This window comes from Panthera pardus, unplaced genomic scaffold (genome assembly GCF_024362965.1).
Source record: "Panthera pardus isolate Hobbes unplaced genomic scaffold, ASM2436296v1 HiC_scaffold_20, whole genome shotgun sequence".
NCBI classification, from domain to species: domain Eukaryota; kingdom Metazoa; phylum Chordata; class Mammalia; order Carnivora; family Felidae; genus Panthera; species Panthera pardus.
The window spans coordinates 89,351,880-89,367,804 of NW_026526766.1; the positions used below are offsets into that span (position 1 = coordinate 89,351,880).

At 50.4% G+C, this 15,925-nt stretch overlaps 1 protein-coding gene across 7 annotated transcripts in view; it reads right to left on the reverse strand.

Moving 5' to 3' along the window:
* Window positions 1-15,095, reverse strand: part of MED27 (mediator complex subunit 27) — a 240,810-nt gene extending 225,715 nt beyond the window's left edge. For 3 of the 7 annotated variants that reach the window (XM_019420766.2, XM_019420762.2, XM_019420763.2), the window contains exons 1-2: window positions 14,855-15,094; window positions 12,654-12,798 (exon numbers count right to left, since the gene is read on the reverse strand). In XM_019420766.2, coding sequence (XP_019276311.1) covers window positions 12,654-12,798; window positions 14,855-15,057 — 348 coding nt within the window. In that variant the 5' untranslated portion in view covers window positions 15,058-15,094. Of the gene's footprint in view, window positions 1-12,653; window positions 12,799-14,854 lie in introns of all 7 variants that reach the window. The other 4 variants (XM_019420769.2, XM_019420767.2, XM_019420768.2 and 1 more) reach the window with 2 other exon arrangements.
* Between the last annotated feature and the right edge of the window lie 830 nt (window positions 15,096-15,925).

Here is a 15,925-nt window from a genome sequence, read left to right on the forward strand (position 1 = left end):
AAAACTCTTCAATGGCCACTGGATCGTTTTCTGCTCACTGGGAAGAAGTCGAGAATTCGCTCTGTCTGGAAACTCCGGTGATCCTAATTCTCATCACAGATGCCATGGATGATGCAGGAGTCTGAATCAATGCATTCAACTCCAGGAAGCATACTGAACTATAAAGTGTGATTTTAAGTGGTTGAGATGAAGAAACGACTGGACACACAACCGGGCGGGCAGTCGGGCGATCGGAGACGGCGCAGGGCACTCAGGGGACCCAGCCTGACCCCGGGGGAGGTGCTACAGTCGGGCATAAGGCCAATGTCCCCCAGGGGCAAAATCGTCCCTCAGGGCATCAGGTATTTAAGTGAAATTTAAACAGACCCAGCTGCAAATACAGTGCCTAAGAATCACTAACACACATCACAGAGAACACAGAGAGTTCTCTCACCATAGAAACAAACCAACCGGGTCAGGTCTGAGGTCAGCAGCAGCAAGGAAGTCAGTGCCCTGAAGAGGACTGAGTGATTGTTTTTCTCCTCTGGACACAAATAAAAGAAACACATTTAGTGTCCTCTTGAAATCAACAAGGACCCCTGAAAGCAAGCACAGCATTAGGCTGGAGCGGGATGCGGGCAAGCGGGTAATACGCCAAGGGCAAATAAACCAGAAAACTGGGTATCACTAGCAATAAATTTGCATTTGCATTAAGCATATGACGGAATGAAAATGCGCCAAGCCATAAGAACAGGATGATACTTAAGATATCGACACTCCAAGACACAATCTCCTCCATGTTCAGACACTGTTCGAGACCAGCTGCACCCGCCAGTTAAGTCACCCAGCACACCATGAGTGTGTTAAGACTCTCCGATGGTTAAGACTGGTGAACTGGGACATAGGAAGGCCACTAATTAAGAGGGAAAAAAGACCAACGTTATTACCAGGTGCCTTGGGCACTTAACTCCTGTGATCAAATTAGACATCTGGATATAGTCTAAGTTCCACGGAGACGGGAATGTATCAGTTTTGTCTGTGGGGTCTAGAACAGTGCCTCGAACACAGTAGGTGCTCATTAAGCAGGCACTGAATGGGCGAATTCAATACTTGCTAGCAAAAAACGCACTACCTAAAAGCATAGTCTGGAAATGAGTAAGACTGAGCATTTTATAACAAGAGCAACTATTTTTTCCCATGTGAATGCACGCACACACCCCAAATGTGCAGACTCCCCCCCACCTCCTTCAAAATCTACTATGTACAGAGTCATCAGGAAAGAGCCGAGCCTGGAATGCTCAGTGGTCGGAACTCCTGACAAGGGATCGATAATCAGGGAAGCCTCGGGGCGCCTGGGTGGCTCAGTCAAGGTGAGCGTATGACTTCAGCTCGGGTCATGATCTCACGGTTCATGAGTTCGAGCCCCACATCGGGCTCTCCGCTGTTAGCACAGAGCCGCTTCAGATCCTCTGTCTCCCTCTCTCTCTGTCCCTCCCCCACTCGCTCTCTCCCTCTCTCTCGAAAGTAAAAATAATAGAGAAACCACTGTTATTTCGACTGAAAATGACTAGGGTCAATGTAACTCCCAACCCTAAAACAGGCAGACACACACTAATGGGGAAAAGAGAAAAGCAATTGGCATCTCATGCACCCAAACGAGGACACTTCCTGTTAAAACAGAAAAACAAACAAAAAACAAAGTGGGGACTGGCACTACCTTTTCACGGCCATCCTCGCACGCCCCCCGTGCCGGCAAGGGCAGCAGGGGCCTCCAAGGCAGACACCTGCTCTTCCGGGCTTGCCCAACAAAGGCTCCGCTTTCCACATCCAAAGCTTACAGCAGAGGGAGAGACCTGCCTCTCAGAAGCCCGGGGTCGGGGGCTGCCTCACGCATGGAAGTCGGGGCAGTTCCTCTGAGCCACGTCCACACCCAGGCTGGGCCCTGCAAGGCCTTACTCTGCACAAAGACTGTAGGGGTCCTTGAATCACACCTGTCCCCCCGATAGTGCCCTCAGTGGACTGAGCACTGCGCCTGCCTCACTGACAGGGGGTCGGTGGCCTCACAACTACAAATAAAAGGAAGTATTTTAGTGGGCCTTAACAGCAGAAGGAACCTGTCTGGTGCTCCGGACATTCAGCTGACATTCATTTTCCACGCTGCCAAGTACCGCGGGCCCCAATTAGAGGGCTGGCAGTATAGCCTGGGAGAAGTCTCTCTGTATATAATGAGGGTCAAAGACCTGCCGGACCACTGAGGTCCCTTTGAGACCCACCACTTAGTGGAAAGAGGCACGGCCCCTAGAGTTTGTTTGGAAATATGGGAGGGGGAGGGGGGCACAGCTCAATTACTAAGTGCCTACTAAGTGCCAGATGCCAGGTGTTCAAAGATGATGCCACAGTCCGAACCTTGGTGAAAAGGGGACAGACCTGGACAGCAAGGGGCTATGGCATGATGTGATCGGTACAGCTGCTGAGACGCCGTGGCGCAAAAATAGACAAGATCAGCTCGGCCTGATTATTCCAGAGGCTTCTCTGAAGCAACACTTTAACCGGGCTGGAAGAGGAAGCGGTACAACACGCGCTCAAGAAGGTACCAGGGGCTCCAGAACAGGGATGGCAAGCAGCAGGCGCCGTCACCGCTCTGGACTCCTCATGGCGGGACGGGGGTGCGGCTGGCAGAGCGGCCACAAATGAAGCCAGAAATTTCAGAAAGAGCCTCCAATTCAGAGGCTGTGATGTTTGCCAGTACAGTAAAGGGAGGGGGAGACCAAAGTTACAGACTCACCAGGACTTGCCAGAACTGACCGGATGAGTAAATGGTCCCCAGGGGAAGGGAGGGGATTAGCGAGTTCTGTTCACTTTGTCAAGTCAGCAAGGAGGAGCGGAAGGCGGAGCCAAGGCCCTGGCCCAGACACGGCCCCGAAACCAGCCCTCCCCAGCCCAGGAAGCTGCAAGCTGGAGCCTCCCAAAACAAATAAGTGACTGCAGCAAAAGCACCCCGAATAAAGGGGAATGCGGGCAGCAGCGCTCCAGAGTCGAAGGCCAGTCGGACGTGCACCCGTCAGGCACCCCCGGCCCCGGCCCGGAGATCCCTCAGATGGGGCCTGGTGGCCAGAGAAGTCAGTGGAAAGCCTCTGCCACTCACTTCCACCCCCCTCCCACAACAGGAGTCTGAAAACGTCAAGGGGAAACAACAGAAGCTAATTCAGAAGGGAAAACACATACATAAATAATCTAAAAAGGAAAAGAGGAAGAGATTTAGAGGCTTCGATGTACCCATTCATATACTGTTTTATGGCACATTTAGAAACAGCTACTGGCAATAATTACTATTTATTAAATGCCACTGTATACCCCACTCTGAACGAGACACGATATACACATTTCCTAATCAGACACTCGGATCAACAGTATGAGACTGGTATCACGCCCACTTTACAGCCCAGCAGACTGAGGCTCAAAGTCCAAATCCTAGTATAGGACAAGGCTTAATCTTGTGGGGGGTCGCAAACAGGCAGAGTGGGAGAAAAGCAGCCACAGGTGTAAACACCAGGACCTAATGTGGGTATATCTCAGAAGACTTCCTAGAGGAGGTAAGAGCTCAGCTGAGATGGAAATGAGGAAGAGTTTTCCAAAGGGAGGAACGGAGAAGGAAGAATAACATGTGCAAGGGCCCTGAGATGAAAAGATCATGGCCCGTGTGGATCTGCAGATCTACTTCTGTAGACAAGAACTAGCAAAGATAAGAGCAGGTAGAGTGGGAGGCATGGAAGCTGAACCGTGAAGTTTGCCGAAGCAGTGACACGTCTGGGAGTTGCTTTAAAGCACGCCGGTCCTCACACCCCACAGAGAAAGAGTGTACTTATTACTTCTGTGGATATTTGAAATTTTCCACAATGAAACGTTTGGGGTTCCTGTTTTCCCAGAAGGAAGGAAGGGAGGGAGGACGGGAGCCAGATCCGAAGTCCTACGTCCTCACTGTTGTTGGTAAATGGTAACACTCCAGGCGCTGTGCTCAACACGCCAGAGCGGTATTCACGTACCCCTCACAGCTACCCTAAGAGGCGGGGCTCTGCGTGCCATTTGCAGATGAGGAAACTGAGGCTAAGGAATCTGGCCAAAGGGCTGTCTGCTTCTGGACTCAGGCCCCTGAGCACAGCGACTAGAATGCCTCCAAATGCCAGCTGGGGAGCTGGCCTCGGTCCTAAGAGAGATGGAAGAAACCGCTGAGGAGCAACCAATCAGATGTCTACGTTATAAAGATCCCCGGGGAGCTGTCGAGAGGAAAATAGATTAGAAGAGGTAGGGACGGGCAGGAAATCAGTGGGAAGCCTATAGCATCGGCTCAGGCCATCATGGAGGCCCGGGCTCAGGCAGTAACAGTCAAGACGGGGAGGAAAGAGTAAAAAAAGGTTTCCAAGAGGTGGAGCCCATCGATCTCGGTCAGCAGGGGTGAGGGGCCGGGCACCTGGCTGGTGTCCAGCTCGAGGAGCAGCAGGTAGCGGGGGCCGGGGGGCAGGGAGTGGCGGGTAGGATTTTAGTTCCGGACTCCAGTCTCCCAGGCCTCTGGGTCTCTGAGTGCAGACGTCTGGTAGGGACTTTGATACGTGGGTCTGGAGGTGGCCCGGGGAAGGATCGTACAAGGGGAAACAGCACGCATCACCCAGCGGCATTTCCGCAGCTCGCACCGCCGCGAAGGAGGGCCGACAAGAAAACAGGGACGCGTAACTTTGGATTCTCTCTGTGCTTGTAATGCTACGCTTCCTCCCCCCACCGTCAATGTGCAACTCACCATGAAGAAAAATGATACGGGACGATTTCCTTTCTACTAAACATTCCTGGAAGAGAAGACAAAGTGCCCTCCTCAGGCTCTGGTTACAATCTCCAGAAGGCTTTGGACAAACCACACAAACCTAATCAGCCCAGAAAAGGCTAATGCAAGACAGCCAGGAAGGGAATCAAGATGAGTCCCCTACAGACAGACAGACTGACTCCTGGGGGCAGGCGTGACACACGTCTAGCAGCCTCTGCAGCCACCCGGGGCAGCTTCTAGAGAGAGTTCCTGTTCCTTTACAGGAGGTAAAAAAAAAAAAAAAAAAAAAGAGAGAGAGGCACAAATCTGATTCCAGGCAACAATAAAGTGGCGATTTTCAGAAACCACTAGTCAGTAGAACATAAAGATGTGGAATTAGGCCAAAGCCTTGGGACAGAAACCATTTAGAATTAGAGGGGCATCACTGGATTTTCATTAACATTTACACTCAGTGTGTTACAAGAGGCTACTGCTGTCTAGAGAACCTCTGGAAGGTAATTTTCCACTGAAGTCCTCTAGGCTGCTGCTCTGTTCTGGCATATTCTGAGATGCATACACAATCGCTATGCTTAAGAAAGGTTACCGGACAAGAGCTACCCTCTTCCAGCCCCCCCCCCTTTTGTTTGCATAACCACAGAAACGCATACATAACTCCGCGACTCTTCCCAAGTTAGAGCCAAAAGGGACCGGAGAGATCGTCAGACCCAAGTCTTCAATCCAGCAGGAAGGAAGCCAGCACCCAGAGGGGTACAGCCACCGGGACACGGTCACACAGTGGGGCACGCGGCTAGCCAGGCGGCAGCCCAAACTCAATGCCGGTCTCGCAAAAGCTCTGTCACGTGTTGTCACAACTGCATGCTGCCCTCCTCACGCTTCACCAGAAATACCAACAAGAGTAGGATGAGCTAACGCCAGTGCACACCCACCACACGCGCTGCTCTGGGCACCGGGGGGCACAGAGGTAAGCCCATCAGTCTTCACCACAGCCCTGACACGGAGGCCGTTGTAAACCACTTTGATGAGGAGGCTACGACAGAGCCAGCCTATGTCACTGGCCCCAAATCAGAAAGCTGACAGAGAGGGCTGGGGATTCAAACCCAAGAGAGTCCGACCCCAGAGCCCTGCGGTAACAAACACCCAATTTACAAAGTGGATAGCATCCAAATGTTTATTTTTATGCTGGCCTTTGTGTGCAAGCATTTTCCTAAAGAAACGACGCAAGAAATCCCAGACTAGAGGCGTCTGGGTGGCTCAGTCAGTTAAGTATCCGATGACTCTTGATTTTGGCTCAGGTCAGGATCTCATGGTTCTTGAGTTCTAGCCCTGCATCGGGCTCTGCACTGACAACATGGAGCCTGCTTAAGATCCTCTCTCTCCCTCTCTCGCTGCCTCCCTCTCTCAAAATAAATAAATTTTAAAAAAAGAAAGAAAAGAAGAAATCCCCGACTAGGCCACAGCAGTGTTCCCACCAGGTAAGAGCACTGTAGACCAATCTGAATGCCGAGCTCTGGGAGAGAGGCCTTCCCGAGCGCCCAGCGAGCAGGTTCCTCCCCACTTTGGACGAATGGGCTGCCCTGAGCAAGACACAGCCCTTCCCAACCCCTTCTCTGCAGTCCCTCCTCCCCCCTTGAGGTCTCTTCCCGGGACCCTCACCCTGCCCTTACTGCCCCTCAACTCCCACATGCCATCCTGCCCTGTCCAAAACCCAGGGCTCCACACCAAGAGATTAGCAACCCTTCTCACCAAACTCTCAATCCCCCCGTCCAACCTCCAGGTCTTAGGAGGAAAGATCTCCCTCCCACTAGTTCACGTTAACGTGTGAACTACTAATATCTACGCTCAGGCTTCCCCAGAGCAAAAAGGTGCTGACTACCTAAAACACTCTCTGATGGGTAGAATTCCAGAAGAACACACCAAAATCAAGTTTGGGGAGCTGTGCGATAGAGCAGAAATCACTGGAGGAGAGCCCCGTGCGGCCCAGGAGTCTGTCCCTCATCGTTGTTTGTGAAGAGAACAGCAGCCCAGCCCCCAGAGAGTAGCAACTCTGTGCGAGCTCAATGCTTCACCTGTATGACCCCGTTCAGCCTCAGAATACCTTTCTGAGGTAGGTGCAATTATCATCCCCATTTTACCGAATAGAAAACTGAGGCCCAGCGAGGTGGGCCTCGCAGCTGTCAGACAGCAGGACTAGGAGGTGAACCACGGCAGCCCAGCTCTGGAGCCCATGCTCTGAACTGCTGAGCGATACTGTCACTCCATAACTAACTACACACATAACTACCACTTCTAGAACACCGACCGAATGTGAGTCTCCTAAGGCACTCTACGTGCATGACTTCACTTAATCTTTGCTACAACACCGTGATACAAACACTAGCATTATCCCCATTTGACAGAGGAGGACACTGATGCTTTACAAGAGTTTCTTCCTCACTTGTCCAAGGCGCAGAACCGGATCAGAACACAGGCAACCTAACTCCAGAACTTACAGGGAAGGCCTGACATTTCTGGCTATCTTCTCCCCTGCTTCCGACGCCAACGCTATCTAAAAATCCCAGGGGACCAGTTTTGTTTTGTTGTCTTTTTCTGCTTACGTTACTCTCTGTTCTTTTCAGAATGGCTTCCACGGCATCAAGGTCTGGGGAGGGAGGAGAAGGGTGTAGGGTTCGAGGCTCACCAGGGCAGCCGCTCCAGGAGCCACCCCCGCTGTGGCAGCAAGCCCGTTCTGAGTGAGCAGGGGCTGTGCAGGCCACATGCTGGTGAGAGGACGCCCCGAAGAATGGCACCTGTGCTCACGACACGGCCGATCCCCAACCGCGCCTGGTCCGAAGTCATGATGATGAATCGAGGTTTGGGGGGCACTGTGTGCTTAATGAGTCTGTGGTCCCCAAGCACGTATCAGAGAGAAGAACTAATTCCTCTCTCAGGGGCGGGCCTGGTGCTAAGGCAAATGCTAGGAACAGAAATCGGGTACTGATTATACGCAGAGCCAGATAACCCCCAAGAGACTGATGGAACTCTTTTCCCAGTTTTCACACCACTGCCAAAATGACAGCTGCCACACAGCACCTGACATAGGCGCTGTAGCTCAAATTAGCCTGACTCGGTCGACTCCAGAAGACTGCTATCAAGCCCCATCCCCTCCGAAGCACCTGCTGTCGACCCGGCCTCTCAGAAAGGACACATGGGCGACAAGCGTCGTGGATAAAACTGCTAACCTCAGCCCTCAAGGAGCTTACCATCAGTTCCCCGACTGACCTCAGGCTGTCCTTCCAAATTACCCTTCTGGAAGCCAGCCCTGGCCTCCATCACAGGATCTCAGAAATGCCTCTCATCTCCACGTAGCGCATCTGGATTGCTCAGTAATGGCCAAAAATGGCAGTGTCCTTATCGTACTTCATCAAAAAACACGAGCAAGCAAACCGCAAAAGGGGTTGTAAATTAAAAATTCAAGAGAAGAGGCTTTTATTTTTTCTTTCATTCATTCAGTGAATTTTAACGGAATGCTTGCCGTGTGCCAGGCGCCTTGCTAGGTGCTGGGGACGCCCAGCAGAGAACAGGACAGACGCGGCGCCTCCTCAGGGACGTGGAAGAGGCTCAATCTAAAACAACCCCACCCCCGTTAGCTCCAAGATGAGGACACATGAGGAACACCTTCAAGGATGGATCTGAGCGAGGCAGACGTAACAGCAGCTTCAAGCCATTTAATTTTACTAAATGCTGGTAGGAATGGTCAGGGAGGCAGGATGGAGGAAGAGCCTTCAGACTTGCCAGCGGAATGTTCTCGGAATAGAAAGCAGCTCTTGCTCTAATAAAAATGAAAAATGAAGCAGGTGGAAACCTCGAAGGCAGCAGCAGCACCTTCCTTGGCGCCCATTTCCCAACCCCGCCCCCCCCCCCCACACACACACACCAAAAGTGACCCTTCAGGGTCTTCTCTGCTTCTGCTGTCACCTGGGAAAGGCTGCGACCTTAGCCAGCTTTTCAGGCAAATGCACAAGCAGCCTCTGCCACAAACAAACGAAAAAAGTCAGAGTCAGAAAGAACAGCCTGGTGACAGGAGGCTGGAAACCTTCGGGGAGGGGTCTCCGGAAGAAGCGTGGTGTAACCCACAGCATATCTGAGCACAATCGGCCACAGAACGTCCACGTGGACCACCTTACGGCAAGGACAGCGTGGAGGCCAATTATTTCGTGCCCTCCTCAAGAGAGCCTGTCATCCCTCCACAGAACAATCATCTATAGGTGCATGAGAGTTAAAAGCTGAAGTCTGTCCCCAGTTCAGCACGGAGAAAGTGCTGCTCACAGCAATTTGCCATCATTTCATTAGATTAGATTAATTTTTAAATGTGTTATCCTAACAATTATGCCAACTACCATGTAATTAATATTCCAACTGACTTTACGAAAATTACAAAATCCCCTAAAGAAAATCATTAGTCATTAAGCATGAACGCGACTTTTCTATGGCCAACAGCACATACGACAGAAAGTTCGTCACATAACGGGTGGTATGAAAGCCCTTCCCACACTTCCTTCAATTCTCAGCCGACAGCGCGACAGCGCGCAAAGCTGACATTGGCAAGTCACCCCGAACTTCACTTAACATATTAATGCGCTTCCTGGTTGAAACTCTTTGAGGGTAAAATGATGAATGAGGAAGGCTTCAGCAACGAAAAGGCTCTTTTCGTTTGTAGGAGGGGCAAAATAAACACACGTGATTGCTTGCTGCCTCCATATCCCCAGCTGGAAATTAGAATACTGGCTTATTTCTTGGGGCTGCTTCCTGAGTTTATTAAAGAAATGTACACAAGGCATCCTTACCGTTGTTTCTCTCTTTCAAGGCTTCGTGTATTCTTGCAATCTACCTTAAATCCTTTCTAGAGTAAGGTAAGGTATAGATAAGTCATAGTCAAATGGGACATTATCTATCACGATGGAAGTAAGAAACCTGTTTTCCCTGCAGCCCACCTTGGAATAATTGGCAGGGGCCCCTGAGTCCCAGAACAGAGCTGTGAGCCCCTGCATGACCTCAGCAGGAAGGAATGCAGAGGGTGATTAGTGATGTCTGCCCGGGACGAGAGCAACAGTTTGGGGGCCCCCCGCAGACCATGCGTCTGTCAACTCCATCTCTCAACAAACCATTATAAATTAGCAAAACGCGTACAGACTCACGAATGAAAGATAACGTATGAACTGCTCCTAGGGCGAACGCTGAAGGGGAAAAATGTTTTCTGTAGTCGGAAACCTTATGCCAAAATGGATTAAGGCATCAGGTCTGGAGGAAAAGAACGCTGACCTCGGTCAGGAAACGCAAATTCTCGTCTAGCTGTGAGGCCATGAGCAGGTCAGTTCAGTGGGCCTCAAGGCGCTCAGCTTTAAAATAAGGGTTAAACTACACATCTCTCACTCATACTCTGTTTCGACTGATCAATGGTACGAGCAGCCCCAAACCGCCCCTCTGCTGGGGCACTAGGGAGCTGATGAAAGAACTCTGCTACGAAGGCTCACCAGGCCCAGAACAGAACTAAAAACCTCTCCGTCTCTCACACGGCTCGTGTGGGATTTACCATCTATCTTCATCTGTAGCATCTCCAGGGCAAGAAGTTCCATACACCTCATAGTTATTGTCCTTAATACAACCTCTTCTCCAGCTTGGAGCAAGGGGAAGGGTCAGGAGCAGGGACGTTTATTTCAATACACTATTAAATTCGGCGAACAAGCACACTGCCCTCATTCAAAAGTTAAGTGCCATCGCCTCGATTAGAAACCAGTCACTTCCCCTGGAGTCCCGGTCACTCGTGGTTTTGTGAGCAGCCTGTTTTCCTGCCACCGAAAAGTCTCCATAGCTCTAGCCTATTCCAAAAACATTACCCACGTGATACACCAACACAGCTTCCGTGTCCAAACACCAAAAAGCAAGACTTTCTACCAGGAGACCAACCGGAAATAAGTCACACATACACCTACTGATCAGACCCCACCCAATCCCGGGGTAAACTCATGGAAGGGTGACCTACAGTGCCCCTGGGAAAACAAAGAGCCTCAAACAGGACAGCCAGATAGGGCAGTGTTGTCTGCATGGGGCTGGAACGGGCTCGCGCCTGGCTACAGCAATGAAATAATTTTTATTTGCCCTGCACCCCCTCCTTTTGGGAACTGCCTCTCCAACTCCAAGGAGCCCCACTTCCTGTGCTTCAGGTGATCTGTAACAGCCAATCAGAGAATCTCGCTCCTGAACTCACGGCCTGTTTAGATAGGAGCCACCTACCAAGCAGGGCTCAAATCCCTTTTCGGGGTCTGGTGTGACAGCAGGAGATCACCTGCTACGAGAACCAGGCAAATCTACAACTGCCAGGCCGTCTTGTCCACCCTCACAGGCGTCAGGCCAACACAGGAAAGCAGGCCTAGAGACAACAGGAGAGGGACAGTCCCCATACCAACTGGGCGCCCGGATCCTCAAGACCTAACTGGGTTTCTATCCACGGCAGCCCAGAGTTTGGGGGACAACCCCTGCGGGCTAAGGGTTCGTGACAGAGGTTCAAGTTCTCTTTAATGCCCCCCAGCACAAATCACTTCTCCCTGAATCTCAGACTTAGCTGCTAGAGTTCTACCTCACACCGAAGTATATTAAATACTGTTGAGAAACTCAAAGAAAAAATTTTGCTTCATCTGCATGCAAGACAGAGTGGGGAAAGGACCACAGAAAAGAGGGAAAAGATGATGGGTAACTGGAGGGGGCGAGAGCAGCTCCCTGTCAACAACTGTGAGAACCACCGTTTCCAGAGCAGTTGCACAGTGTAATGAAGAAAGCTGATTCCAAACACATATTCTAATTCTTTATCAGCAAGGGAAAAAAATACACAACAACCCGAAGCACCCAAACAAAAGGAACTTGTCAGTAAACAGACTGTTGCCAGGCTTACGAGCCTAATTGTTGTCGTTATTTTTAGACTACAGTTTAGTCTTCCCTTCACAGCTGTCCCAGGGTCTAGGCCACAGACCCGCCTGCTGACGGAGGCCTTGAGGAGCAAGTTCCATGGAGCGTGTTCAGAACAATCTCCCTCAGGGGCGCCTGGGTGGCTCAGTCGTTGAGCATCCGACTTCAGCTCAGGTCATGATCTCGCAGTTTGTGAGTTTGAGCCCCGTGTCAGGCTCTGTGCTGACAGCTCAGAGCCTGCTTTGGATTCTGTGTCTCCTTCTCTCTCTATGCCTCCCCCACTCGTGCTCTGTCTCTCTCTCTCTCTCTCTCAAAAACAAATACACATTAAAAAAAATTTTTAATAAAAAAAAAGAACAAGCTCCCTCGAGAGCAGTCTACAGTAATTAAAGAGTAGAGAATAGTCTGACAAACACTACTCTCGTGATGTTCTTCCAGTGACCACAGGGGAAGACAGTACAAGCAACATAAACAGCGTCAGTGGCTGACATTCAGACCACCACTCCTTAACCTTCTAGGGGTCATGGATGCTTCCAAATCTGATGCAAGCTAGGAAGTCTTCCCCAGAGGGGGGAAAAAAAAACAAACATACACACAACACAACATCTTGCATATGATTTCAAGGAGTTCACAAAAGCTGCTCCCCACACCTGGTCTCCAGGTTAAATGTACCTGACTTAAACCTTCTTAAAAAAGTAATTACCTAAGCACCATGATGAATCCTCAAAGATTCAGAGGACAATGAAATAGCTCATAGAGAAATTCCAAATCTGTAACCCCAGGCTGAATCAAGAACAAACAACCCCCCCCCAAAAAAAAAAGAAAAAAGAAAGAAAAACTTACCTTCACCTTCTGCATTTCTGAAATGTAAGAAAACTCAGCTTTCTCTCTATTAGCTCCCTTTCTGACATGTCTCCCTTACCTTGTTTGACCATTTATACGCTTGAAGGAGTTGGCTATAGAGAGGAGTTTTGTCCTGCACAGGATCCAGGCTTAACAGCCCACTGTTATGGAGAGGATGGTTCTCAGATGGCTTGCCTACCAAATTGCTCAGACGCTCCAGCTCACTGGAAAAGAAAGAGATAAAGCAAATAAACCTGAGTCCACTGAAACCCCAGTTCTTAGCCAACCACATTGGTTAAAAAAAAAAAAAAAAAAAAAAAAATTTAAGAAGTCTCTTAAGAGGAAATACTGTGAAAGGTTAACATCAGGGACAATTAAGAAAACTCCTAACTGGGAGCTTGTCTTATATTAAAACCGAGCTACAGATCATTCGAGTACCTGAATAAATGGTAATTATTTATCATTCACGTAGGAAGAGACTAGTACGTGGTACTTCACAGATGGTGAAACTTAACAAAACAAAGAAGAGATAAAATAAACAAATGGAACGGGAAGACACCACCGAGGGGGCTGTGTCAAACACTTCGGTCTAGCAGGAAAACTCGAGAGAAGCCTGGGAAAGTGAGCCAACAGCGAAAGCACATTCCAGGAGCACATTCTGTGAGGCCAGTCTCAAACTGTTCAACAAAAGACTCTCTAGGAACAGCTTCTCATGCCACACTCATTTTGGAATGTTCAGCCACCTTCTTGGCACCACCGTGTAAAGATTTCAAAAGGTGACAGAACGCAAATGTTCTTGAACTTTCTAGAATGGTGAAGGGTTAGAAGATGCCAAACATTACCAAAGGAAGCAGATCAGAGAGGAAACGCAAGAGAAATCAGAACAGCCAGGGGGCACCTGGGTGGCTCAGTCGGTTCAGCATCCGACCTCAGCTCAGGTCATGATCTCACAGTTTGTCAGTTCGAGCCCCGCATCGGGCTCTGTGCTGATGGCTCAGAGCCTGGAGCCGGCTTCCGATTCCGTGTCTCCCTCTCTCTCTGCCCCTCCCCCGCTCACACTCTGTCTCTCTCTCCTTCAAAAAAAAAAAAAGAAGAAGAACAGCCAGTGCAACCCCTCAAGCAGGGGAAGTATTAACTGGCACTGCGCCAGAGACAGCAAGTGGACGTGGGAGTTGAGGAGGGGTGTGTGATTTCCTGGCTTCCCGCCAACAAAGAATGGCAACTACTTAAGGGGAAAAAAAAAAAATCAAAAGAGGCACCCATCATTTGGTCACCACCTCCTCCTCCATTCTACCTCCTCCTTCCAGCTGGTTACTAAGGAAACCAAGTTGGGGGGGGGGGGGGAAATCCAGCCATTCCAGAAATTGTAGGATGACTATCTTACCAAATGCCTTTCCCTGCTAAGGTCAGTTCTGAGAAGCAAAAGTCCTGTAAGTCTCTGAGAAGGGTCACTCTCTTAAGGAAGGGAGGAGAAGTTCAGGACCTAACCAATTAAAGGGTTCCTACTGTGTGCTGGGCTTTTCACAATCACCCTTTCACTCAATTCTTCCACAACACTTAGAAAATAGAAGAAAGTGACTTGTAAGAAAGAGAAAGAAACATACAATCCTTAACCCTACAGGGCCACGAATTAACACGGGGGGGAGGGGAGTTAAACATAGGCGACTGAGCTGGTGTAGGCTGAGATCAGGTCTCTCCAGAGGAAGAAACTGACCAGGAGCAGAGTGGGAAGGAAGTCCTGATCAGGTGGTTGGGGAGGGGGCGGGGGCGCGGGAAAGGTACAGATCGAGGCCTGTTTTATCGTGTTTGGAGGTGGACTAGAGTGGACCTGATGGCTTCCAGGTTCAGGGGCGAGGCACCGGTGCTAATCAGACCGAGCGCACTTGGGTTTGGGGCAGCGCTGAGCTGGTCCCGTTCGGCAGTGCTTGATCAGACACGGTGGGGCACAGAGGGCCTACAGGTGAGAAACCTGCGAAGCGGAGGTGAGAAGTGGAAGTTCGTGGGAAGAGCACGTCTCCTCGTCAGGAACCGAACGACCACACGGGAGGTCCAGGGCGGCGGGAGGCAGCCAGGAATAGGAGGCCAAGAGAAGGGAGACGAGAAAGCGGGGGTGGGGGACGAGGTGTCCCTGAGGAACGGGCATGGGCTTGGAGGGGAGGGAAAGACAGCAAGGGAGCAAGAAACTGAGAGCAGCCCCAGGTTAGAAAGACTCGCGCGGGGTCGGGACAGGGTGGACACCGGGCGGGGTCCCCGACGCTGGCCCCTTCAGCCGGTACCTACTTGAGGTCCCGGTTGACCGAATGCAAGTTGTCCTGGAAGTGCGCAATGAAGGCCTTCTCCCGGCCCTCCAGCGTCTCCTTGTTCCGCATGCCATCCTTCAGGCAGTCGAACACCCTGCTCACGCTGGAACGCAACGCCTGGATGGCACTGATGGCCTGAGCAAAGGCCTCCAGGTTCACTCCGACACTTAGCACGTCCGCCATGTTGCCGCCGCCGCAGCGGGCTCTCCAAAGCCGGCTTCGTGAGCGAAAGGCCGCGCTCGCTGATGACGCCCGCCCTCGAAGGCCTCTGGGAAATGTAGTTCTCGCGGGGCGAGGCTGCCCAGGTGGTCAGTGCAGGCTTACGTTGTCGGAAAGAGGGTTTCCGTTCAAGCGAACGAATGAGTGGGCCGGAAAGTGATCGCCTGGATGTGTGGAAGTCAGGCTGCACCCTCGGCTTTCTTAATGGCGACAAGGAAATACAGAAGGTTCCCGCGTTCACCCAATCTTGAGCCCGTGGGAATCACAGGGAAAAGAATTGCTCAGAGCAATAGTGTGCACGGAGTGAAGGATTATGACCCACTGGGTAAAATGAGTCCATATCCTTAAATAAATGAGGGGGAACGGAAATTTCTTGTCTACAATACAATGCCAACTGATAGAAGTAGAAGAAAGGATAGGGGGAAAGTACCATTTAGCAACCATTAGAATAATAATTGATTCAGGTAGGAATCAAGGAATGCTAAACCTGGATATTTGCACAGCCTCCAAGTATCATCCCACCAGACACCTATTAATTAAGGGTAAAATAATGATCCAGCAATTTCACTGGGTATATACTCAAATTTCTGGTTATATACTCAAGAGAAGGCAAAGTGGGGACTGGAACAGATGTTTGTGCCCTCAAGTTCATAGCAGCATTATTCACAATCCCCGAAAGGCTGAAGCAACCCAAGGAAACATCGTGGGATAAGTTCATGAACAACATGTGATATATACGTACAAGGGAATATTTATTCAGCCTTAAAGGATATTCTGACAACCTGGTGAACCTTGAAGACATTATGATAAGTGAAATAAGCAGTCAGAAAAA